At 45.9% G+C, this 27,352-nt stretch overlaps 1 protein-coding gene across 2 annotated transcripts; it reads right to left on the bottom strand.

Moving 5' to 3' along the window:
- Positions 1–20: 20 nt before the first annotated feature.
- Positions 21–22,297, bottom strand: LOC120062398 (SLAIN motif-containing protein-like). 2 transcript variants are annotated; one of them, XM_039012349.1, is made up of 9 exons: positions 22,078–22,297; positions 20,748–21,412; positions 11,193–11,332; positions 6,808–6,933; positions 5,556–5,696; positions 1,643–1,972; positions 1,158–1,262; positions 339–606; positions 21–135 (listed from the first exon to the last, which is right to left on the bottom strand). In XM_039012349.1, the coding sequence occupies exons 2-9, from the start codon at positions 21,395–21,397 to the stop codon at positions 69–71; spliced, it is 1,827 nt and encodes a 608-aa protein (XP_038868277.1). In that variant the 5' UTR covers positions 21,398–21,412; positions 22,078–22,297; the 3' UTR covers positions 21–68. The 2 variants fall into 2 exon arrangements, with proteins under 2 accessions (XP_038868277.1, XP_038868278.1); XM_039012350.1 differs by having other exon boundaries at positions 20,748–21,409.
- Positions 22,298–27,352: the final 5,055 nt, after the last annotated feature.

The raw sequence follows: 27,352 nt of genomic DNA, 5'->3' as shown, positions 1-27,352 counted from the left end.
GGCAATTAAGTTGGTGTTTATACTAAAACGTGAGATAAAGGAGAGGTGGAGGAAGTTTCCTTGTTGCCTCAGTAGCAGCCGTCTCTCCACGACTCATTTGAGATTGGGCCATTCGTTCTAGTCATCCCCATAGACCTAACGAACAAAGACAACAATGACATAAGTCTTGATACTTGTACGAGAGCCATTCAAACGGTTTGTGCCCTCCACTGATAAGGAGTAATCACGTTTAACCAACGGAATGACTATTGAAAGTCACACGTATCAACTCACTTTGAGTAATCATTCCAAGTCATAATGCTGAATGTGTATTTCTAAATGATCAATCAATCAATCACCTTCTATGAGGATGGGCCAGTCTACTCCTTGAGGATGGGGCTGCTGCTTGCCTCCCACCCACAGTAGAGGCTCTCCCGGCTGTGTAGGCTTCCCCATTGGCAGGCCCTGGGGACTGGACCCTCCGTACCCCTCCATTGGGTCCACTCTGGACTACAGGCAGGCCCCTGGAGGGCTGGCGGGCCCCCGGCATGGAGCCCATGGCTTTGACAGGGACCCGCATAGACAGATGGGACTGGCCACTGCCTCGCATCCGACTGGATGACATACCTGGGGGTGATGGGCATGATGAGATGGGTTTAGGAGAGCACTATCCACACACTGCAAAGTAGTATCCTCAAAAAGTTTCCATGTGGTCTTTCACTTATTTCATGTTCATATGCCAATGCTCTGATGACAGTACAATATAGGACATGAGAGAAGAGCACATTTTCTGTATACTTGACATCAGGAATTGTGGCAGCAAAAAGTTGTAGACTAGATGCTTGTACCTAGAGGAATATTAGTGGAACTAACGTGAATAATCAGGGAGGGAGGGACAGTACTGAGGGAGGAGTTGTAGGCTAGATGCCTGTACCCAGAAGAATATTAGTGGAACTGAGGTGAAGTTGTGAGCAGGTCTGATTTATCTGCTGTGGGGTGGACGGACGGACAATGGTTACCTGAGGGGAGAGTGGGGCAGGTGTAGGTAAGGGTTACCTGAGGAGGGGGGGGGGGGGGGCAGGCATAGGTAAGGGTTGCCTGAGGGGGGGGGGGGGGGGGGGGCAGGTGTAGATAAGGGTTGCCTGAGGGGGAGTAGGGTAGGTGTGATATACGGTTACCAGAGCTCTGGAGGTTAGCCTCCATGCTGCGGCTATTCCTGACCGCCTCCAGGGAACGCAGGCTGGTGCGGGGGGCCAGGTTAGGCATGCTGTGCCTCACCTCTTCTGGAACCACACAAACAGCTACAGTTAGAGAAAGACCAAACTGAAACTGCATTCTATAGCAGCATCTCCCAAAGTTGGTCCTGGGGCCCTCCGTGGGTGCGTATTTTGGGTTTTTCCCTAGCACTACACAACTAATTCAAATAATCAAAGCTTAATGATGAGTTGGTTACTTGAAATAGCTGTGTAGGTCTAGGACAAGAACCTGGGGGGGCACAAGGACCGAGTTTGGGAAACACTGTTCTATAGCACTAATCCATTTATAAGTCATGTCTTCAAACAGAGTACATCTAACTGAATTCCCTGTAGTTCTGACTGTGTACAGACACTGCTATGTGTCTGGTCTGTGTGCGATACAGGAACACTCCTTTCCAGTCTCCTACCCTCGGTCTTGGCGAACTTTAGAAGCTCGGGCCCGGGCCCCTGTAGCGAACGCCGTGGAACACGTTGTCGGGGGGCCCCCAGCCTGCTGTACTCTGCCTGGCCCTGGGAACCCGTGGAGGGGGAGAGGCAGCGGGGCGAGCTCAGGGGAGAGGGGGAGTAGCGGAGGCGTCGCTGGGGCAGAGAGCAGCACTCATCCTCCTCATCCTCCAGGCTGTAGGTGTCAAACTCCTGGTCGCTGTAGGTCCCACCCCGACGTAGAGACTGGAGGGAGGCAGAGGAACTACGACGAGACACTGAGGCAGAGCTGGAGGCATAGTCCTGTCTCAGACCTGAGAAAGAGAGAGTTACAGGCCCTGGACGCTGCCACAGGTGAGGACACACATGAAAGAACAAGGGTCTACTGTATTTTATCACCGATTGCTCAGGTGGCCAACTCTAGGAAGAGTCTTGGTGGTTCCAAACTTCTTCCATTTAGGAATCATGGAAGCCACTGTGTTCTGTGTTCTTGGGGACCTTCAATGCTGCAGAAATGTTTTCATACCCTTCCCCAGAACTTCTTCCATTTAAGAATTTTATTTAATTTTTTATTTCACCTTTATTTAACCAGGTAGGCCAGCTGAGAACAAGTTCTCATTTACAACTGCGACCTGGCCAAGATAAAGCATAGCAGTGCGACACAAACAGAGTTACAAACAAACGTACAGTCAAAACACAAAAGAAAAATAGAAAGTTCTATGTACAGTGTGTGCAAATGTAGAAGAGTAGGGAGGTAGGCAATACATAGGCCATAGAGGTGAAAATAATTACAATTTAACATTAATACTGGAGTGATATGTGCGGATGATGTGCAAGTATAGATACTGGGGTGCAAAAGAGCAAGAGGGTAAGTAATAATATGGGGATGAGGTAGTCAGGTGTGCTATTTACAGATTGGCTGTGTACAGGTACAGTGATCAGTAAGCTGCTCTGACAGCTGATGCGTGAAGTTAGAGGGAGATTTGAGTTTCCAGCTTCAGGGAGATTTGAGTTTCCAGCTTCAGTGATTTTTGCAATTCGTTCCAGTCATTGGCAGCACAGAACTGGAAGGCGGCCAAAGGAAGTGTTGGCTTTGAGGATGACCAGTGAAATATACCTGCTGGAGTGCATGGTACTGGTGGGTGTTGCTATGGTGACCAGTGAGCTGAGATAAGGCGGGGCTTTACCTAGCAAAGACTTATACATGACCTGGAGCCAGTGGGTTTGGCGATGAATATGTAGTGAGTGCCAGCCAACGAGAGCATACAGGTCGCAGTGGTGAGTATTATATGGGGCTTTGGTGATAAAACGGATGGCACTGTGATAGACTGCATCCAATTTGCTGAGTAGAGTGTTGGAGGCTATTTTGTAAATGACATCGCCAAAGTCAAGGATCGGTAGGATCGTCAGTTTTACGAGGGTATGTTTGGCTGGCGGCATGAGTGAAGGAGGCTTTGTTGCGAAATAGGAAGCCGATTCTAGATTACATTTTGGATTGGAGATGCTTAATGTGAGTCTGGAAGGAAAGTTTACAGTCTAACCAGATACCTAGGTATTTGTAGTTGTCCACATATTCTAGGTCAGAACCGTCCAGAGTAGTGAATGCTAGTCGGGCGGGCGGGTGCGGGCAGCGAACGGTTGAAGAGCATGCACTTAGTTTTACTAGCATTTAAAAGCAGTTGGAGGCCACGGAAGGAGTGTTGTATGGCGTTGAAGCTCGTTTGGAGGTTAGTTAACACAGTGTCCAAAGGGCCAGATGTATACAGAATGGTGTCGTAGGGATAGAGGTGGATCAGAGAATCACCCGCAGCAAGAGCGACATCATTGATATATACAAGAAGAGAGTCGGCCCGAGAATTGAGCCCCGTGGCACCCCCATAGAGACTGCCAGAGGTCTGGACAACAGGCCCTCCGATTTGACACACTGAACTCTATCTGAGAAGTAGTTGGTGAACCAGGCAAGGCAGTCATTTGAGAAACCAAGGCTGTTGAGTCTCCCGATAAGAATGCGGTTATTGACAGTCTCGAAAGCCTTGGCCAGGTCGATGAAGACAGCTGCACAGCACTGACTTTTATCAATGGCGGTTATGATATCGTTTAGTACCTTGAGCGTGGCTGAGGTGCACCCATGACCAGCTCGGAAACCAGATTGCATAGTAGAGAAGGTACGGTGGGATTCAAAATGGTGGTGATCTGTTTATTAACTTGGCTTTCGAAGATTTTAGATAGACCTATATCCATCCTGCCCTGCCTATAACAGTTTGTGTCTAGAGTGTCTCCCCCTTTGAAGAGGGGGATGACCACGGCAGCTTTCCAATCTTTAGGGATCTCAGACGATAAGAGGTCGATTAGGCTAGTAATAGGGGTTGCAACAATTTCGGCAGATCATTTTAGAAAGAGAGGGTCCAGATTGTCTAATCCAGCTGATTTGTAGGGATCCAGATTTTGCAGCTCTTTCAGAACATCAGCTGTTTGGATTTGGGTGAAGGGAGGGGGGGAGGTTGGGCAAGTTGCTGCAGGGGGTGCTGAGGTGTTGGCCGGGGTAGGGGTAGCCAGGTGGAAAGCATGGCCAAACCAATTATCGTAGATTTATCGGTGGTGACAGTGTTTCCTATCCTCAGTGCAGTGAGCAGCTGGGAGGAGGTGCTCTTATTGACGGAGGCCACTGTGTTCTTGGGGACCTTCAATGCTGCAGACATGTTTTGGTACCCTTCCACAGATCTGTGCCTCGACAAAATTCTGTGTCGGAGCTCTACGGACAATTTATTCGACCTCATGGCTTGGCTTTTGCTCTGACATGCACTGTCAACTGTGGGACCTTTATATAGACAGCCTTTCCAAATCATGTCCAAGCAATTTAATTTACTACAGGTGGACTCCAATCAAGTTGTAGAAACTTGAAGGATGATCAATGGAAACAGGATGCACCGGAGCTCAATTTCGATTCTCATAGCAAAGGGTCTGAATATTTATGTAAGTAAGGTATTTCTAAAAACCCGCGTTTGCTTTGTTATTATGGGGTATTGTGTGTAGATTGTTTAGGATTTTTTTTATTTAATCCATTTTAGAATAAGGCTGTAACATAAAATGTGGAAAAAGTCAGTGGGTCTGAATACTTCCCGAAGGCACTGTATACAAAGAACTATTAACAGAAAACAGGTCAAAGGTCAAACGAAATGAAGTGCAGCTAGTTTGCAGTCTTTCCAGCTTCAGTTTGATGTTAGTGTGTTAGCTGTGTTGTTGGCTAGCTCTCGTAGAAGTGTCCTGACGAGAGAGCACATTTTTCTATACCAAGTGAATTTGCGCATCATTAGCTAACATGTTATGGATGTATCCAAATAAATGGCACCGGAGAACAAACAAATGCAGCTACTTTGTTGTTATTCTGGCTGAACTGTTTGATGTGACTGTAAATTAGCCTTAGATGGCTAGCTAGCAACCCTAGATGTTTGTCAGGACTATATCTTGTGGAAGGATGAAATTGTATGAATAAATTCATCACTTTTAAAGTTGAATGAAAATATATGTCAATCATTATTTGAATGTGTTGGTAACTTGTTGTATAAAAGCGATAATGCCCTCGAAGCCAGTGTTTGGAGGATATATTGGCACGGGTAACACTGGCTTCTCAGGCATTATCACTTAAGTGTATATCTAGTATCTACATGGACAGTAACCCTGAAAGACATGGACACACCCACCCACACAAACACAGTCCTGCCCTAAGCACGCACTACCACAAAGAGTCAGCATATTCTCAGTCGTCAATATGCTAAGAATATAGTAAATAACAATGATGTAACCCTTTAGACTTTGGTAACACAGTATTCAAGACAACACCACTCCCTCTTCCTGAAACACATGATCACAGCAGTCATTATTCTAGGTAACACTCACTCTCTTCCTGTAGGCGGGCCATGATCTGGACGTCAGTGAGGTCCTGTAGCTTGTAACCCATGGTGATGGAGTCGTCTGAGGTACTCAGCTCACTGTCTACAGAAGACTGGGAACTCAGAGCAGAGTGCACACTCACGTAGCCTGAAAGTACAATAACACAACCGTGATTTAGATCACACTACTTCAGAATCCACCACAGTTGACACACACAACAGCCCCTTGAGAGATAAAAGGACTATAATACAACCTGAAAACCAAGGACATGCAACTATACATTATCCATACACAGCTATACAGTAGTCTATCTGTATTAGTCTCCAATCATAGACTGAGGGCTGGTCCAGTAACAATGTTTCTGGATCAGACCTGCATTATGAGAGGAGATACTTAGAAGTCCTGACTTCCCTGTCTGTCCTACTGGATTAGTCTAGACACAGTTCTGAGGATAGCTGGAAGCATGAGGTGTCTACTAGACATCAGCAGGGCCATCGTCTGACACACACCCCCCCAAACTGGAACACACACCCCCTTCATTCAAACTGACACAGAGGCAACAACAGCATCCAGGGCGTTTGGTTATATAACAGATGTGGGATTAGGAGGGGTCACCAGCAAGCAAAACATTCACATACTTCATGCAAAGGAGTGTTATTTACAGTCTGTGTTCATAATAACATAAGCATTGTGTTGGTTTATATAGCGCCACCCACACATTGAGAAGTTAAAATGTTTGTTTTCACAGTATCGCTAAGGGTCAAAGTATATCCACACCACTCTGCAAAGCAAGCCTGTAAATTCCATTTGTTTTGGTAAAATAATGATCAATGCATAATACCATTCAGCATCTTGGCTATAGTAGGCCAATATACACAATAGATCCAACCTTACGTCGTTGAGTTGAGGAGAACAACCCTTTGAAGAAATGTTGCAGAATACAGCAAACATTAAACATTTCAAATATTAAAAACCCCTTACAAATGTCTTACTTTTAAAAGTCCTACTCCAGTCTCCCTTTCAGCTCATTCATCACCCGTTGTATTTAAAACGCCCATCCCATTAGGTGGTCCGGGTGTCCAGATTACTCTATTATACATGGGGTATTGTCTTTCAAAAAGGAAAAGTTTGAAAATAGATGGAGCGCATCTTTAAGAATTCAAGTTTTAAAAAATCTGATACTACTTTATCTTGAGTTCCAACAACACAAAAACCCCAGAGAGGAGTTGAATGTAAAGCACGTTAATATCATTCATACCTGAGCCACCACTGGCTAGTAGGGTTTTGTTAGTGGATTTGTGGTGGTACCCAGGAGAGAGGAGGCCAGAGGAGCCAGCCTCCCCCGTCTGACCAGAGCTGCTGTAGATGTTCCTCCAGCGAGACGCTAAAAAAGGCACACAGGAGAACAGACAGGACTCACACAGTTACATAAAACAGAGTCAAGGCACAGTTTAAGGCAGCCTGTATCGTGCCAAAAGAGTGTTCACTTCACTAGAGCGTGTTAGGACTTTTTTGGCCAACATCTGTGCCTAGTAGGCAGAAAAACAACAACATTGGGGTGGGAGTGAGTATGTGTTCAGGATTCCTTTACCGGTTCTTTAGATACCGAGTCTGAAGTGAACAAGAACTTTAAAAAGTCATTCCTGATCAGAGAAAGTACAACTTTCTGAGTTTCTAAATGGTCGTGGCTGGTTCATTTTGAGCTGTGAGACTAGAGGCATTGATTTCCCAACAGCTTTTAGAACTTACTGTCCTATATCAACACTTACATAAGAGCTAACAATGGAGGCTGTGACAGGACATTAATTCCTAGGGCAATGGGTTCTATATAATGTTCTCTTCATCAAGTGTCCTTGTTTGCTGATATACACACTACCGTCATTCTATTCAGCCCCATTGGTGTCTATATTTTTACTGACTTCACACAGCGTCATTGGTGTCTATATTTTTACTGACTTCACACAGCGTCATTGGTGTCTATATTTTTACTGACTTCACACAGCGTCATTGGTGTCTATATTTTTACTGACTTCACACAGCGTCATTGGTGTCTATATTTTTACTGACTTCACACAGCGTCATTGGTGTCTATATTTTTACTGACTTCACACAGCGTCATTGGTGTCTATATTTTTACTGACTTCACACAGCGTCATTGGTGTCTATATTTTTACTGACTTCACACAGCGTCATTGGTGTCTATATTTTTACTGACTTCACACAGCGTCATTGGTGTCTATATTTTTACTTACTTCACACAGCGTCATTGGTGTCTATATTTTTACTGACTTCACACAGCGTCATTGTCAGCTACTACCTCCATTCAGACTCATTGCAGGTGCCAAATGGGCCACAACACAAGTTTGGGAGGGGTGTAACTGATCACCCTTATAGGCTATGAGAGGAAGCAATGAGGCTATGGCAGGTCATTATTGATTCTTATGTTTTATTTCATCCAGGAAGCAGTATTGTTTGCTATTCACTGTCTGCCATTGGCTCGGTCAGTCATTGAGCCAATGGGCCACAACAACACAAGTTTAGCAGGGTGAAACTGTCCAATATCACACTTTTATAACATGACTCATAACTACGGGGTAGGTTATAGCCTAGTGAATGACTTTTTATATTTCCCCGCTGCCAGTGGGTAGGTGATGTAATACAGTGAGTGTAAACTCTGGAGCTGTAGTCTCCTGTACCACACATGAAAGTAGCACGGTGGTGTGCATGTCAACGTTTCCCTTCTAAGGTGGGTAGTTTCATGCCCTAACAGACAGCTGTGTTCTGGTGCTATAAGACTATCTGACCCAGGGCAAGGTAATCCATCATAAAATTGTTTTGTCAAGATTACGAGATAAACTGTCTACATTAGGGGTGGATGTATTTGAGGACACTGTCTACATTAGGGGTGGATGTATTTGAGGACACGGTCTACATTAGGGGTGGATGTATTTGAGGACACTGTCTACATTAGGGGTGGATGTATTTGAGGACACTGTCTACATTAGGGGTGGATGTATTTGAGGACACGGTCTACATTAGGGGTGGATGTATTTGAGGACACTGTCTACATTAGGGGTGGATGTATGAGGACACGGTCTACATTAGGGGTGGATGTATGAGGACACTGTCTACATTAGGGGTGGATGTATTTGAGGACACTGTCTACATTAGGGGTGGATGTATGAGGACACGGTCTACATTAGGGGTGGATGTATGAGGACACAGTCTACATTAGGGGTGGATGTATGAGGACACAGTCTACATTAGGGGTGGATGTATGAGGACACGGTCTACATTAGGGGTGGATGTATTTGAGGACAAGTTGACAGCAGTGTCATAGTGCACCAGAAGCAGTCAGACTTTTGATTAGACCTTTGATTAGACCACATTTGCCATAAGTAGCCATGTGCTGATGCATAGACCTGGGCCTTCTTATCAAAGCACCAGCTGCTGTCAATCTATCCTCAATACACCCAATCCTTTTTTATAGAATTTCTCGTGATCGACAAAACAGCTTTTGTTACGTCTTGATCACCAGAAAAGTATCTTGTGATCGCTATTTAAAAAAAAAAAAAAAAAGTATTATAAATGTCCTCTCTAGACTTCCTTCCTTCCGTACAAAATAAAACTCCTGGTCGCGCAGAAAAATACTTTGGCGCATTTTAGAGCCCTACACACAAAATGAGCAGTAAACAAGACTACAGAGGGCACAGATAGATAAACTGTTTCAAAGGTCCACTGAAATTGACCATGGCAAAGGTGTTGACCTAGCAATTGTCTGTGTCCCAAATAACAGGGAATAGGGTGCTAAGTGCACTACTTTTGACCTGGGCCATAGGCTCAAACCATTCTGTGTGCATATTGCCATGTAATGCGTGCACACTCCCTGGAAAGATATGTAGCACTCTTGAGGAAGCTTGGAGTTACCGATGGCAACTTCTCTTTCCCGGATACCGGTACCTAGGCTGGGACCGAGGTGTAGGAAGCGGAGAGAGACTTGGGGCTGTGGTCGGAACTAGCATTCCAATGGGGAGATGGTGAGGTGGCTTGGGGCTGTGGTCGGAACAGGTGGAACTAGCATTCCAATGGGGAGATGGTGAGGTGGCTGGTTAGATACAAGGCCCACGTTCGGATGGCAATGGGGGTTTCTCAGGTAACGAAGAGGACTTAGTTCCGGGACAGTTACGGGAGTAGCGGGAGCAAAACTAGTATCCAACATATCATTCATAAAACTGTGCCACAACCTGGTCCAACCCGCATTCAGCTATGCTGATGCTGCATGGGTGTGGCCCCTTCAGGATCTGGAAAGGATGGACTGCTGCACACGCCTCCGGTGGATGGCAAGCTAGCTGACTATCTAGCACTATTAAAACCTTACCCAACCAGAAACCGTGGATTGATGGCAGCCTTCACGCAAAACTGAAAGCGCGAACCACTGCTTTTAATTATGGCAAGGCGACCGGAAACATGCCCGAATACAAACAGTGTAGCTATTCACTCTGCAAGATGAACTAACTAAGATGAACATTTCCCTTTTCATCTCCTCCTTTTGCTTCTGATGAGCAACAGAGGTTGCCCTGTGTCCGGTGCATAGAATGGACCTGGGATATCCGGTTATGTGCCCAGCTTGTCGTCTGTTTTGGCAAATCGCTCGCGGCAGTGTCTCTCCCACTGGATTGCTTCTCCCTGGCATATAGCCGCAAGTGTTACCTAGTGCCCACTCCACCAGGGGTCTGGTAGCGTCTTATCACAGGTTGACTATAGGAGATATTTCTGCCGCGGCGAGTGGGGCATCACCACACACTTTTTGTGAGGTTTTATAGCTTGTTACGGCTCCCAGTGTAGCCCACAGGGTGCTGACTGCTGGGACAGGGGAAAGTCAACAGGTAGCACGCAATACCCAGACTGCCGCATCTAATGCGGTCAGGTCTGGGTGGTCTGCCATGGGCCATTTAACTTAGTATCCATTGGGGTCGACTTGGGGCATGATTATACTTCCCCATAGTATGTGCTTGACTGACAAAGGGAACGTAACGTTATGACTAACTACTGTTCCCTGAAGGAGGGAAACAACGTTGACCCTACACTGCCTGTTCCCGGGCTCGGTGAAGAGCGGTATGAAATTGAAGGAATGAATCCGAGCCTCACGCTCATCACTTGTGTAACGCGGGGCTTCCAGCGAGGCGCAGACTTCATTGACCATGTCAGGAGTGATTGTAAATCCTTAGACTGAAGTCGTGAGAGTGTGACTCCCCATAGCATGGTGTACTTAGTTCCCTTCCTTCAGGGAACAGTAGTTCTAGTCATGACAGTTATTGGACAGGAGGCCGTACTGGTTATTGCATTCTACTGTACTGTCCTCTTCTCTTCCCTCTTGCTTGTTATGAGGTTATTGGGTGTAGGACAGGTTGTTGGGTATTATAAGGTTACTGTATGGAAGGATTCCTATACAGTTATGTTATTGTAAGGTTATTATACAGTTATGTTTATGGCCATGAAAATGTATGATTATTATTAAGTTATTGTAGGATTATTATAAGGTTATTGTACATGGTTAGTGTAAGGTTACTATAGTATAGTTACTTTAGGGTTGTTATATGGTCATCGTAAGGTAATTATAAAGGTTACGAGGTAGGTGCGTACTCTGGTCGAGACGGTTGAGCAGGGTGCGACAGGCCACCTCCGTCTCTGGGCTGGGGTGGTCCAGAACCTTCCGACACCACTTCAGAGGAGACTCAGGTCTGGGCTCAGCAACTACCTGCTTCATAGGGGAGACATACAACCTGCAGAGACAGAGAGAGAAGAGATGAGGCAGGCAGATGGGGATGGAAAACAGAGAGAAGGAGAGCAATGTGGTAGATAAAGAGGCAGGGAGTGATGAAAGGAAGAGGATGAGAAAGTGAGGTGGTGGTGGATGGAGAGAGGGAGGCAATTTACATTTTGCAAAGCCTCAAAGCCTGTTTATCCAGCCTGCCTGCAGCCAAGCGAACAGCAGAACACTGGGATGAGAACACAGCATTAAATGGTTCGCTGGCCTGTGAGGTATGCATTTAATAACCTTTAGTATGTGGGAATGTCTGCAAGAGGCATGCCTTCGTCTTTTACGCATGGTGGAACACCACACACACACTCAGTATCCTTCATAACACTAATCATCTACTACTAGAAATAGGCTAGCGGTTACATATGCCTCTGGGAGGAGGGAACAGCACCCTGCTACACTCAACTCCCCGTGGAGTGAAAGAGGTGTGGGATTGTAGGTGGAGTGAAAGAGGTGTGGGATTGTAGGTGGAGTGAAAGAGGTGTGGGATTGTAGGTGGAGTGAAAGAGGTGTGGGATTGTAGGTGGAGTGAAAGAGGTGTGGGATTGTAGGTGGAGTGAAAGAGGTGTGGGATTGTAGGTGGAGTGAAAGAGGTGTGGGATTGTAGGTGGAGTGAAAGAGGTGTGGGATTGTAGGTGGAGTGAAAGAGGTGTGGGATTGTAGGTGGAGTGAAAGAGGTGTGGGATTGTAGGTGGAGTGAGAGGTGTGGGACTGTAGGTGCGGCTAAGGATGAGAGGCAGAGAACATTACCGTTTACAGAGTTTATTCTTAGAAAATACTCAACTTGTTCCAACATACAGCAGCATGTCTTGGTTGCAAACATAAGCCACAGCCAAAGGATACAGTGTGGCAGGAGGATAAGGATACAGTGTGGCAGGAGGATAAGGATACAGTGTGGCAGGAGGATAAGGATACAGTGTGGCAGGAGGATAAGGATACAGTGTGGCAGGAGGATAGGGATACAGTGTGGCAGGAGGATAGGGATACAGTGTGGCAGGAGGATAGGGATACAGTGTGGCAGGAGGATAGGGATACAGTGTGGCAGGAGGATAGGGATACAGTGTGGCAGGAGGATAAGGACACAGTGTGGCAGGAGGATAAGGACACAGTGTGGCAGGAGGATAGGGATACAGTGTGGCAGGAGGATAGGGATACAGTGTGGCAGGAGGATAGGGATACAGTGTGGCAGGAGGATAGGGATACAGTGTGGCAGGAGGATAGGGATACAGTGTGGCAGGAGGATAGGGATACAGTGTGGCAGGAGGATAGGGATACAGTGTGGCAGGAGGATAGGGATACAGTGTGGCAGGAGGATAGGGATACAGTGTGGCAGGAGGATAGGGATACAGTGTGGCAGGAGGATAGGGATACAGTGTGGCAGGAGGATAGGGATACAGTGTGGCAGGAGGATAGGGATACAGTGTGGCAGGAGGATAGGGATACAGTGTGGCAGGAGGATAGGGATACAGTGTGGCAGGAGGATAGGGATACAGTGTGGCAGGAGGATAGGGATACAGTGTGGCAGGAGGATAAGGATACAGTGTGGCAGGAGGATAAGGATACAGTGTGGCAGGAGGATAAGGATACAGTGGGGCAGGAGGATAAGGATACAGTGTGGCAGGAGGATGGGGATACAGTGTGGCAGGAGGATAAGGATACAGTGTGGCAGGAGGATAAGGATACAGTGTGGCAGGAGGATAAGGATACAGTGTGGCAGGAGGATGGGGATACAGTGTGGCAGGAGGATGGGGATACAGTGTGGCAGGAGGATAAGGATACAGTGTGGCAGGAGGATAAGGACACAGTGTGGCAGGAGGATAGGGATACAGTGTGGCAGGAGGATAGGGATACAGTGTGGCAGGAGGATAGGGATACAGTGTGGCAGGAGGATAGGGATACAGTGTGGCAGGAGGATAGGGATACAGTGTGGCAGGAGGATAGGGATACAGTGTGGCAGGAGGATAGGGATACAGTGTGGCAGGAGGATAGGGATACAGTGTGGCAGGAGGATAGGGATACAGTGTGGCAGGAGGATAAGGATACAGTGTGGCAGGAGGATAGGGATACAGTGTGGCAGGAGGATAGGGATACAGTGTGGCAGGAGGATAAGGATACAGTGTGGCAGGAGGATAGGGATACAGTGTGGCAGGAGGATAAGGATACAGTGTGGCAGGAGGATAAGGATACAGTGTGGCAGGAGGATAAGGATACAGTGTGGCAGGAGGATAAGGATACAGTGTGGCAGGAGGATGGGGATACAGTGTGGCAGGAGGATAAGGATACAGTGTGGCAGGAGGATAAGGATACAGTGTGGCAGGAGGATAAGGATACAGTGTGGCAGGAGGATAGGGATACAGTGTGGCAGGAGGATAGGGATACAGTGTGGCAGGAGGATAGGGATACAGTGTGGCAGGAGGATAGGGATACAGTGTGGCAGGAGGATAAGGACACAGTGTGGCAGGAGGATAAGGACACAGTGTGGCAGGAGGATAAGGATACAGTGTGGCAGGAGGATAGGGACACAGTGTGGCAGGAGGATAGGGATACAGTGTGGCAGGAGGATAGGGATACAGTGTGGCAGGAGGATAAGGATACAGTGTGGCAGGAGGATAAGGATACAGTGTGGCAGGAGGATAAGGATACAGTGTGGCAGGAGGATAAGGATACAGTGTGGCAGGAGGATAAGGATACAGTGTGGCAGGAGGATAAGGATACAGTGTGGCAGGAGGATAGGGATACAGTGTGGCAGGAGGATAGGGATACAGTGTGGCAGGAGGATAGGGATACAGTGTGGCAGGAGGATAGGGATACAGTGTGGCAGGAGGATAAGGATACAGTGTGGCAGGAGGATAAGGATACAGTGTGGCAGGAGGATAAGGATACAGTATACTTGAAGTACAGTCAGGCCAGTCTTATGACCAAAACCCATCCAATTATTCAAACCTAGACAGTAACCACACACGCGCACACAGCCCATCACATTTAGTTCTGCCCATTCAAGCCTATCCCATATTCCCAGGCAATAACCAGTCCACAGTAGTTGCAGTGCTGTGTGTTCAGTCCATCCCTGCCACTGACCTCTTCCCTCCACAGTAGCCTGTGCATGGCCCCATCTCCTAATGAGGGCTCTACTGTGCTGTCCTCTCCCAGCCATCACTATGCATTACCTTCTACTGTACTGTCCTCTCCCAGCCATCACCATGCATTACCTTCTACTGTACTGTCCTCTCCCAGCCATCACCATGCATGACCTTCTACTGTACTGTCCTCTCAGCCATCACTATGCATTACCTTCTACTGTACTGTCCTTATACTGTACTGTCCTCTCAGCCATCACTATACATTATCTTCTACTGTCATGTCCTCTCCCAGCCATCACTATGCATTACCTTCTACTGTGATGTCCTCTCCCAGCCATCACTATGCATTACCTTCTACTGTCATGTCCTCTCCCAGCCATCACTATGCATTACCTTCTACTGTGATGTCATCTCCCAGCCATCACTATGAATTACCTTCTACTGTGCTGTCCTCTCCCAGCCATCACTATGCATTAGCTTCTACTGTACTGTCCTCTCCCAGCCATCACTATGCATTACCTTCTACTGCCTGAGTTGTCCGCTGACACCACGTCTTGCCTACCATAGACAATATGCCTAGTCTACTACACAACCACCTCACGTGATGATCTCAACTGATATCTATATTTAACATCAGTGATCGGCCTGAGAGTCTTGCATTTTTTGCATTGCTTTGACCGTTTCTAGAGTACATGTGAAGTCTAGCTAAGTAGCGTTGAGTGTTTGAGTTGAGGGACTGCCAAGTCCGTTAGGACGTTTGATCCGGGTCACATGGGGAATGGGTTGAGCCACGACACACACACACACACACACACCTGGCTGTGCTAACTGGTTTTTGAGTAATCAACTTGGGCTCATCTTCCCATTGGACAAACACAACCCCTCTATTCCACTGGGACCAGCAACAACACAGAAAGAAATGATCCATGTCACTCTCACATACAGGACAGCTGACAGTCAGGGCTCTAAAGTCAGACAACTTGATCCTGGAACCATTTACAAGCAATTGAAGAGCTGACCGGCAGTGGCTGATGCTAAGTAGTAGGCCGAGTTAGCTAGGCCAGTTGTTTAACAGATCATGTGATACTCAGAGCTACAGTTGAAGTGTAGAGGCACTAAGGGCAGATCATTTGGTAAATGGACCATTTGGGATTTTACATATCAAATCAATCAAATCAAATTTTATTTGTCACATACACATGGTTAGCATAGAGATAGATATACCGGTAGGCATGCCATCACCTGCACACATAACAAAGCTCTCACGCCATCACCTGCACACATAACAAAGCTCTCACGCCATCACCTGCACACATAACAAAGCTCTCACGCCATCGCCTGCACACTTTTTTTCTCCTTAGCTGGTGTGCCGTTTCTTGGCAGGTTCCTTGCACAGTGGGGTTACTTCAAGCCTCAGATTACTAGGATTTCTCCAAACCTCCCAGTAAATGATTTAAGTAGCAGAAGGATCACATGCTGCCTAAGTCCATCCAAAGCAGTTTAGCCCCCAGCAGCATCCACCCGGCCCCCAGCAGCATCCACCCGGCCCCCAGCAGCATCCACCCGGCCTTCAGCAGCATCCACCCGGCCCCCAGCAGCATCCACCAGGCCCCCAGCAGTATCCACCCGGCCCCCAGCCCAAATGGCACCCTATAATAGTACATTTGGGATGTAACCCTGAGCCCTAGCCTCCAGCCCAAAGCAGCTTGGGGGTCCATGCCTGGGCGGATTATTTATTGAATGTTGTGGTAGAGAACCTCCTGGGCCTCATACAGACTGGTTAATGATGTGGTAGAGAGAACAAGGCCTCATACAGACTGGTTAATGATGTGGTAGAGAGAACAAGGCCTCATACAGACTGGTTAATGTTGTGGTAGAGAGAACAAGGCCTCATACAGACTGGTTAATGATGTGGTAGAGAGAACAAGGCCTCATACAGACTGGCTAATGATGTGGTAGAGAGAACAAGGCCTCATACAGACTGGTTAATGTTGTGGTAGAGAGAACAAGGCCTCATACAGACTGGTTAATGATGTGGTAGAGAGAACAAGGCCTCATACAGACTGGCTAATGATGTGGTAGAGAGAACAAGGCCTCATACAGACTGGTTAATGATGTGGTAGAGAGAACAAGGCCTCATACAGACTGGCTAATGATGTGGTAGAGAGAACAAGGCCTCATACAGACTGGTTAATGTTGTGGTAGAGAGAACAAGGCCTCATACAGACTGGTTAATGATGTGGTAGAGAGAACAAGGCCTCATACAGACTGGCTAATGATGTGGTAGAGAGAACAAGGCCTCATACAGACTGGTTAATGTTGTGGTAGAGAGAACAAGGCCTCATACAGACTGGTTAATGTTGTGGTAGAGAGAACAAGGCCTCATACAGACTGGTTAATGTTGTGGTAGAGAGAACAAGGCCTCATACAGACTGGTTAATGATGTGGTAGAGAGAACAAGGCCTCATACAGACTGGCTAATGATGTGGTAGAGAACCTCCTGGGCCTCATACAGACTGGTTAATGATGTGGTAGAGAGAACAAGGCCTTGCTACTTTGGATTGTTAATCCACAGATCAGCTGCTAAAGTAGCCACCAGGAATACAATATGGTACCCGTTTGTTTGCCTTGGACAATACTGTACAAAATGGGACGGATAAACAAACGCATAATGAGTTTTAAAAAACACCCTGGACTTGGCAAACACACACAACCCACAGGCCTAGATGAACCTTGTGGTGTACAGAGGGAGAATTAAATTAAAATGGATTATTTGGGAATTAGCAGTCTGCCATTACAAACATTGAGGTAATCCAATCGTGTTAATTAAATTCTGGTAAACAAGCCCAGTTTCTCCACAACAGAAGAACCCAGACACACAGTACAGGGCTGACATTCATTAGAATAATGCAACATTTGGTACTGACTTCCAGGACTTTGCCAGCAGTAGAAGCCCGGAGTAGTGACTGAACTAGGAGCTCTGCATGTAGGATAAACAGAGGACAACCAAGGCCTTGTTTCTACTAGTGATGCACCAATATCACATTTTTTGGCCGATACCAATATCCGATATTTACCATTTTAGTGGCTTTTTAAGCATTCTAGTACAGTTCAATAGTTAACACACACATGGGCGCAGCGGTCTTAGGCACTGCATCTCAGTGCAAAAGGCGTCACTACAGTCTCTGGTTTGAATCCCGGCTGTATCACTTCCGGTTGTGATTGGGAGTCCTATATTACGGAGCACAATTGGCCCAGTGTCGTCAGGGCTGTCATTGTAAATAAGAATTTGTTCTTAACTGACTTGCCTAGTTAAATAAAGGTTACACACACACAAGTTATTTTGTTGGCATTTACGTATGTCCCCATTACCAGTAAAACATAATCAAAACCTATTTCTTTCACTTACTTGCTGTGCTGTTTCGTTGTTCAGTCGTTTCATTCTCAAACAGGATTGCTATGGAACGCCGTTTGGGTCTTTGTGTGTCAAAAAAGATGTCAAAATAACACATCTGTTTCAGTAGCTATAGTTAGCTAGCTAACTATATAGCTAGGTGTCATCTAAAAATAACCCTAATTTATAAGAGCGTTGTTATTTGGTTAATTGTGGTCGGACCGATCAATGTGAAGCTAGCCACAATAAGGATTAGCCACAAGTGGCCTTTGCTGTTAGCCTTCAAAATAAAATAATGGCATAATACTACTATTTGTATTAATTTGCATTACAGGCAATGACATACTTTTATTTTGGAGGCAAACCGCAAATTCCACTATTGTGCCTAATCCTCATTGTGGCTAGCATCACAACACATAACCCGGTGCAGTTGAGCCTCACTAGCCAGATGCTGGCTGCTTATAACGTTAGCTTTGGGAAACAGGGTTAAGTAGCTGGCTAGCTATTTATTTTCATGAATTGAAGTTCAATTTCAATAGGCGAACAACAAATGGTACCCTGGCTAATACTTACAAGGATTCCTAAATCATTGAAAGAATAATGAAAATGACTGCAGGTTCTACTGGTCATTGTTTTCAGGCTGGCTGTATTGGTGCTAGCTAGGTACTAAGCTAAAGCTAGCTACCCCAGAAGTTGCAGTCAAACAAATGATGCTTTATTACCAATGCGAACAGATAGTTTGTGGCCGGTGTTTGCAGACTTTTTTGTACAGCTTTGACAGTGCTACTGTATCTTTTTTGACAGGCAAAGACCCAAACGGCGTTCCATAGTATGCATGTCGTGAAGCTAATAGCAGTGACGCTATTACTGTGTAACTCTGGTAGGGCAACATCTGAAAAATAGCACACCTGGTAGTTTGTACCGGTGCTTGACCAGTCTGCGAAAGCCAACATCACCCACGACAGAGAACGGTTGATTGTCAAGGGCTATAAATTCCATTATCTTGGCTTTAATGGATTTCGCTTTTGTTGTCTCGCTGAAATTTTGTTACTCTTTCAAATGACTGCTCGATCCACACAAGCAGACATTGTGGGCTAGTTTAGGAATGCTGTGTTGCACGTTTAGCGCAACATTTGATGTGGAGTCATTACGTCATGTACCTACGTTATATAGGTATGCATGTCAGCTTTGACATCAGTTTTGCACATTGGGGCGTTAAACTAGACATCGGCTAATACCGATGATGGCATTTTTAGCTAATATCGTCCGATTCCAATATGTTCACCGATATATCGCGCATCCCTAGTTTCCACTTCTCTGGCTGTGGAAAATGCTGTATTGACTGTAGCCTTGGATCATCCCAGTTTAACATGGGCACATAAGTAACTGCGTGTGTCCTTTTGAACTTTGCCAAGAAGCAATAAGTTAAGTCATGCCATTGGAGTACCTATGGCTGTATGTATTAGTGCCTATGGCTGTATGTTTTAGTGCCTATGGCTGTATGTATTAGGGCCCACAGTAGCAAAATGCTTTAAAAACAGAAAACTAACACAAGCCTTTCTTATTGGACAAGTTACGGTAGTCCCTGTTTCAGTCCATTTTATTTGGTTTGGTGCCTATTGAATAGGACCCATGTGTCCTTGACCATTGAGAGGCCAAGCTGTGCTGCGCTAGTTCTGGCTCTGAGCTCAAGCCTCTAGCTTCCTTCCCTCTCTGGGTATTCACATCAGAGAACAGCACTACTGCTGCTGAGCGCGCACACACACACTGCACTGAGTAAATCATGTTGGCTGGCTGCCCCTAACCCAGGGCAACAGTGGCCTCTCTCCCGCTGTGCCCCTCTCCCTCTAGAGCAAGGTGCTCCCTCTCTCTTTCCATTTCAGTCTCCCTCTCAGTCACTATCCATCCTCTCTCTCTCCACACTACCCCCTCTTTTCTCTCTCTCCAAATCACATAGATTCAGTGATCAGAGGCACTGCCTGTCACAGCCCATTTTATACAGCCCACAAAGCTGAGCATTTCCAAGGCAGAAGCAGCACTCAGATATTTCCATCTAAAGGCTGCTGGAGCCTACTGGCTCTGCTGCATAAAATCTGCCTCTTTTCTGCACGGTTTCCTCTGGTTGTTACATATCACTGAAACCAGGCCAATTGCCACTGCAGAGACCCAACTCCAACCTAGGTCTACGTCCCAAACAGTATCTTATTCCCTACCTAGTGCACTAGGGCCCATAGGGCTCTGGTCAAAAGTAGTGCACTACAGGGAATAGGATGCTATTTGGGACGTAAGCCAGGTCAAATGTACATTTTTGTATGACAAAAAAAGGTTGCGGTCATAGTCTCTCTACTTCTAGGAGTGAAAGGTTCAACAGAACAGAACCATAATAACTCATCTGGCTATAGGGCCTTTCATCATGCTGAGTGTGAACACAGTATGACATCAAGCTGACCCCTGGAGACCGTGGTAAACAGATGTCGCCACTCCAACATGTGGGCTACAGACTAGTGAAAGTTAGTCTAAATGAATTCCTCTGTCATCTGCAGTGATCTGAATGTCTACTAGGAATACGTTTCATCTGAACAGTTGTTTCACGACAGAGCACAGCGTGCAGTATCTGCAGGTATAGCAGCAGAAAGGAAGGGGCAGGAGACTAAAACACTGACATGCACACGTGGGGCACGCCTAAGGCGAACTAAGATCCTTTATGATCCAAGCATAGCGAATAAAAAGATACGGGACCTTCCAGACAGTGTGCAGAGGACACTATTCGCGACACAGTGCACTACTGGATGAGAGACCTATGAAGCCCCGGTCAAAAGTACAGCATTAGCTATACAGGAAATGGGGTGCAATTTCACATGCAGCCGTTCTCTCCCTCTCTCTCTTATCACCATGGTACCTACCAGCTGTCCTCGTCATCCACCTCTGCAAGGTCCTCCCATAGGTCCAGAACATCCACCTCATCCAGGGCTAACTGGTCCAATCCCGAGTCGCTCTCCGCCAGGGTCTCAGACTCATAGCTGTCCAGAGAGGGACTCTCTGGGGTTGTGCTTAGCCCCTGGGTCTGTGCCGGTCCTGGTCCGTTCCCGCACGGCAGGGTCAGAAAGCCTGCGCACAGTCCACCATCCTCCTCTTCCCGGTTAACTACAGGGAGCTGGGACATATCCTCACTGCTACTACTGTCCTGAGGAGGGGACAGCTCCAAGTCACTACTGCTGCTTCCTAGTTCCGTTCCACAACTTCCACTGCTCCCCAACCTGAGAAGGGAGTTGGTGTTGATCACTCCTTCACAGGAGGAGATTATCTCATTGATGTTGGTACTGGTTGTGAGGTTACTGTTGTTTGTGGTGGTCTCTCTGAGATTCTTACTGCCTCCCCTGTTGCGGAGTGTTTGATTCTGGACCTCAAGTCTTCGAATGAGTTCCTGGAGCTTACGTACCTCCTCCAACTCCACCCCTGCTAGCTCCTGCTCCTCCTCGTAGCTCGGCTGGGAGGGCTTCACACAGTCGTTGTCTGCTGGTTGCGCCGCACTGGCGCTGTCCGGAACTACCATGTTGCTCCGGGTCTGCTAGAGGAAGAAAATGTTTCGATCAGCAGCACGCGCAAGGAACAACAAACCATCAGATCTTGGGTACAGACACTCAGCGAGGTACAGATCATGGTTGAAAACGTTGCGTACGTTGCGTAAAATGTTGCGTAAAATGGCTCATTATTAGCTGGACTAGTTGTGAGATTAGCAGTTTATGAGCTTGTAATCAAATCATCCGAACAACCAAACTACGAGCTAATCGTGGGGGGATAACTAATCAATTTGATCATAGCAACGTCTGCTTGCCAATAAAGCCAAGGCCATATAGACGGGGGTTAAATATATTTTCTACCTAGATCAATTAACTAGCAAGCTCCCATGATTAGCACCAATAATACCGATATGATGAATAAAGAAATGTCCTAAAATAACGGCCGAAGCCTCAAAGGCTGACAAATTACAGGCTAGCAACAGCGGCACAAACAGTCCCCACACTCGTTCAGTTTCATTGAATGCCGCCAAAATTTACAGTTAAAGATAAGTCCAGCTTCTTGCTATGTTGTTAGCTAATTATCAAAGTACAACTTTAACACACATGCATTTATATAATATATAATGCAAGCCAATAGATAATTTTTGTTATATCGATGCATTTTCAAAAGAGCCTTTGGGTTAGCTAGCTAAACATAACAAACCTACTGTACCTGCACCGGTTGAGCTGAGCCGTGTTGATGTCAAAAGATGTTCATATGAGCCTGCTAAATCCAACGAACGAGAGTTTGCATGAATCAAGTACGTTTACAAGGAATACTAAAAACGTAAATCATATGTATCAACAAAATATTACAGCTATATGATTGTCGATGTAATGAGGGGGGACCACGCTAAGCCATTTTTCCCGTTAGCCTGTAATTGGCTAGCTAACTAGCGAGCAGCTATGTTTTGCCAGCTTTTGAGGGACTCGAGTTGACCCAATCAGGGCATTGCTCCCGCCCCGTACTTGACATTACCACGATATTTGGTGCCACCTGCAGGATACTCCAGGTGTTGCCTGCCGTTCTCTTCTCATGCGCTAGAGGTCGCCGAATACAAGGAGAAAGCAAAAAGACACATGTAACGCAATAGCACACCTGGGGTGCATTTAATTTCGCTTCAACGTTTGCTGCGTTGCGTGACTATTTGTACTTCACGACACATTTCCCCAAAACGCTGAAGACCGTTCTTCAACAGCATTTGAGGTACCGCCACAAAAATTTCAGTCGACATGAGAGTAAATTAGATGTATTGGAATGTTTGGTGTTGTACTAGTCATGTAATCTGCCACAATACCAACAATTATCCAAATAACCTGTCTTCAACATAACAAAACTACATGAGCTGTGAAAGGGGAAGAAAACAAACTAACTGAGGAAAATAACTCCTCTGTAGTATTGTGATGCCACACCTCTCTTTATCTGTGCCAAGATAACACACCAAAACATACCATCATTGCTCAAGTTCTGCAGAACTCTTACTTCTGTTGCAAAGGTGATTCTCACGGCAATAAACATGCGTCACTTATTGAATTGTACCCGTAGATAATAGAGCTATGAGTAAGTAGTTGCCTACGACCAGAAACAAGCTCAGGGCAGGGACTAGATTTGATGTTGACCTAGTAGAAGAATACTGGGTTGGGTTCCCAAAGTGAAGGCAGAGAGAGAGGGTGGAACCTGTGAGAGTGTCAGTTTGATAGTAACTCTGCTGGTTCGGGAACATGTACTAACAAGTAGGCTTATGCACATGTTACTGTGTGTGTACACCACCATATTCTTCACTATATCAAATCAAAGTTTATTTGTCACGTGCGCCGAATACAACAGTGAAATGCTTGCTTACAGGCCCTAACCAACAGTGCATTTTTTAAGTAAAAAATAGGTATGAGGTGAACAATAGATAAGTAAAGAAATAAAAACAACTGTAAAAAGAAAGTGAAAATAACAGTAGCGTGGCTATATACAGTAGCGAGGCTATGTACAGGTGGGCTGATTGAGGCAATATATACATGTAGGTATAGTTAAAGTGACTATGCATATATGATAAACTGAGAGTAGCAGCAGCGAAAAAGAGGGCTTGGCGGGTGGGGGGTGGCGGGACACAATGCAAATAGTCCGGGTAGCCATTTGTTTTCCTGTTCAGGAGTCTTATGGCTTTGGGGTAGAAGCTGTTGAGAAGCCTTTTGGTCCTAGACTTGACGCTCCGGTACCGCTTGCCATGCGGTAGCAGAGAGAACAGTCTATGACTAGGGTGGCTGGGGTCAATTTTTTGACAATTATTCGGGCCTTCCTCTGACACCGCCTGGTATAGAGGTACTGGATGGCAGGCAGCTTAGCCCCAGTGATGTACTGGGCCGTTCGCATTACCCTCTGTAGTGCCTTGCGGTCGGAGACCGAGCAGTTGCCATACCAGGCAGTGATGCAACCAGTCAGGATGCTCTCGATGTTGCAGCTGTAGAACCTTTTGAGGATCTGAGGACCCATGCCAAATCTTTTTAGTTTCCTGAGGGGAAATTGGTTTTGTCATGCCCTCTTCACTACTGTCTTGGTGTGTTTGGACCATTCTAGTTTGTTGGTGATGTGGACACCAAGGAACTTGAAGCTCTCAACCTGCTCCACTACAGCCCCGTCTATGAGAATGGGGGCGTGCTCGGTCCTCCTTTTCCTGTAGTCCACAATCATCTCCTTTGTCTTGATTATGTTGAGGGATAGGTTGTTATTCTGGCACCACCCAGGCCAGGACCTCCTCCCTATAGGATATCTCGTCGTTGTCGTTGATCAGGCCTACCACTGTTGTGTCGTCTGCAAACCTAATGATGGTGTTGGAGTCGTGCCTGGTCATGCAGTCGTGGGTGAACAGGGAGTACAGGAGGGGACTGAGCACGTTATGGTGTTATGGTGTTATGGTTATGGTGTTATGGTGTTATGGTTATGGTGTTATGGTTATGGTGTTATGGTTATGGTGTTATGGTTATGGTGTTATGGTTATGGTGTTATGGTTATGGTGTTATGGTTATGGTGTTATGGTTATGGTGTTATGGTTATGGTGTTATGGTTATGGTGTTATGGTTATGGTGTTATGGTTATGGTGTTATGGTGTTATGGTTATGGTGTTATGGTTATGGTGTTATGGTGTTATGGTTATGGTGTTATGGTTATGGTGTTATGGTGTTATGGTTATGGTGTTATGGTTATGGTGTTATGGTGTTATGGTTATGGTGTTATGGTTATGGTGTTATGGTTATGGTGTTATGGTTATGGTGTTATGGTTATGGTGTTATGGTGTTATGGTTATGGTCTGGATTCAAAGTAAAGATGGGTGGGGGCTGTTCAAAAGTCCATTCAAAAGTCTTATTGTGGCTCGATAATCACAGTAAATATAGGATCATCATGGAGTTTGTTTGTTACATTTACTTACAGTACTTACTTACATTTGCTCCCTGTTGTTCATGTGTTACTCTGTGCATCGTCAATTCTGTGTGTGTTATCTGTCTTCTGCTTATAAGATCATGTGTCCTCTGAATACTGCACAGAGGAAACATTTATATTACATTTTACCTCTCATTTTTATTCAGAGCGACTTACAGTCAGTTTACAATATGTTACAATATGTGAAATATCTCCCTGGTATATTTTTCCCCGTTTGATCAAAGATTACCTATGCCTTATCTGTCTCATCACCACAAACACTCATCTACTCCAACAAATACAAGGAAGTACACGACAACAATTCCTGCCTGACTGCCATCACTACACACACACACACACACACACACACACACACACACACGCACACGCACACACACACACACACACACACACACACACACACACACACACACACACACACACACACACACACACACACACACACACACACCACCATAGTTTCTGTACCCAAGAAAGCAAAGGTAACTGAACGAAATGACTATCGCCCCGTAGCACTCACTTCTGTCATCATGAAGTGCTTTGAGGGACTTGTCAAGGATCATATCACCTCCACCCTACCTGTTACCCTAGACCCACTTCAATTTCCTTACCGCCCCAATAGATCCACAGACAATGCAATCGCCATCACACTGCACACTGCCCTGTCCCATCTGGACAAGAGGAATACCTATGTAAGAATGCTGTTTATTGACTATAGCTCAGCATTCAACACCATAGTACCCCCCAAGCTCATCATTATGCTAGAGGCCCTGGGTCTGAACCACACCCTGTGCAACTCGGTCCTGGACTTCTTGACGGGCCGCCCTATATATATATATATATAATTTTTGTTGTTGTATTTTATACCCTTTTTGTTTTTGGCTCATTGCTGCAACACCCCAACGGGCTCGGGAGAGGCAAAGGTTGTGTCACGCGTCCTCAGAAACATCCTCAGAAAGCGTCCTCAGAAACCCGCGCTCTTAACACCAGCCAGCTTAGTCTGGAAGCCAGTCGCACCAATGTGTCAGAGGAAGCACTGTTCAACTGGCATCCGGGGTCAGCCCTCAGGCACCCGGCCCGCCAAAAGGAATCGCTAGAGCGCAATGAGCCAACTAAAGCCCCACTGGCCAAACCCTCCTCTAACCCGGACGACGCTGGGCCAATTGTGCGCCATCCTATGGGACTCCCGACCACAGCCGGTTGTGGCACAGTCCAGGATATGAACCCGGGACCGTAGTAACGCAATGCAGTGCCTTAGACCGCTGCACCACTCGGGAGCCCAAAATATTTACATATTCTTAATTCCATTCCTTTACTTTAGATTTGTGTGTATTGTTGTGAAATTGTTAGATATTACTTGTTAGATATTACTTGTTAGATATTACTGCACTGTTGGAGCTAGAAACACAAGCATTTTGCTATGCCCACAGTAACATCTGCTTAACATGTGTATTTGGTATTTTATTAGGATCCCCATTATCTGTTGCAAAAGCAGCAGTTACTCTTCCTGGGGCCACACAAAACATGAAACATGAAACATAATACAGAACATCAATAGACAAGAACAGTTCAAGGACAGAACTACATACATTTTTAAAAAGGCACACGTAGCCTACATATCAATGCATACACACAAACTATCTATGTCATATAGGGGAGAGGCGTTGTGCCATGAGATGTTGCTTTATCTGTTTGTAGAAACCAGGTTTGCTGTTTATTTGAGCAATATGAGATGGAAGGAAGTTCCATGCAATAAGGGCTTTATATAATACTGTATACTTTCTTGAACTTGTTCTTAATTTGGGGACTGTGAAAAGACCCCTGGTGGCATGTCTGGTGGGGTAAGTGTGTGTGTCAGAGCTGTGTGTAAGTTGTATGCAAACAATTTGGGATTTTCAACACATTAATGTTTCTTATAAAAAGAAGAAGTGATGCAGTCAGTCTCTCCTCAACTCTTAGCCAATAGAGACTGGCATGCATAGTATCTATATCAGCCCTCAGGTTACAATGAAGAGCAAAACGTGCCGCTCTGTTCTGGGCCAGATGCAGCTTAACCTGGTATTTCCTTGCAGCACTGGACCACATGACTGGACAATAATCAAGATTAGACAAAACTAGAGCCTGCAGAACTTGCTTTTTGGAGTGTGATGTCAAAAAAGCAGAGCATCTCTTTATTATGGACAGACCTCTCCCCATCTTTACAACCATTGAATCCAAATGTTTTGTCCATGACAGTTTACTATCTAAGGTAACGGCAAGTAATTTAGTTTCCTCAACTTGTTCAACAGCCACACCATTCATTACCAGATTCAGCTGAGGTCTAGAATTTAAGGAATGATTTGTACAAAATACAATGATCTTAGTTTTAGAGATGTTCAGGACCAGTTTATTAATGGCCACCCATTCCAAAACAGACTGCAACTCTTTGTTAAGGGTTTCAGTGACTTCATTAGTTGTGGTTGCTGATGCGTATATGGTTGAATCATCAGCATACATGGACAAACATGCTTTGTTTAAT

This window comes from Salvelinus namaycush, chromosome 17 (assembly GCF_016432855.1).
Source record: "Salvelinus namaycush isolate Seneca chromosome 17, SaNama_1.0, whole genome shotgun sequence".
NCBI lineage: Eukaryota > Metazoa > Chordata > Actinopteri > Salmoniformes > Salmonidae > Salvelinus > Salvelinus namaycush.
Note: the sequence above shows the minus strand (reverse complement) of the source record. Positions and strands in the feature narration are given on the sequence as shown.

What these genes read in the sequence shown, in the direction of transcription:
- LOC120062398 (XM_039012349.1), bottom strand. Translation starts at nt 21,397, where the DNA reads ATGGTAGTTCCGGACAGCGCCAGTGCGGCGCAACCAGCAGACAACGAC. An exon ending in AAAGTTCGCCAAGACCGAGG is followed by an intron (nt 1,263 to 1,642) that starts GTAGGAGACTGG and finishes GTGTGGTTCCAG; the next exon opens with AAGAGGTGAGGCACAGCATG. An exon ending in CTGGCCCATCCTCATAGAAG is followed by an intron (nt 136 to 338) that starts GTGATTGATTGA and finishes TTTGTTCGTTAG; the next exon opens with GTCTATGGGGATGACTAGAA.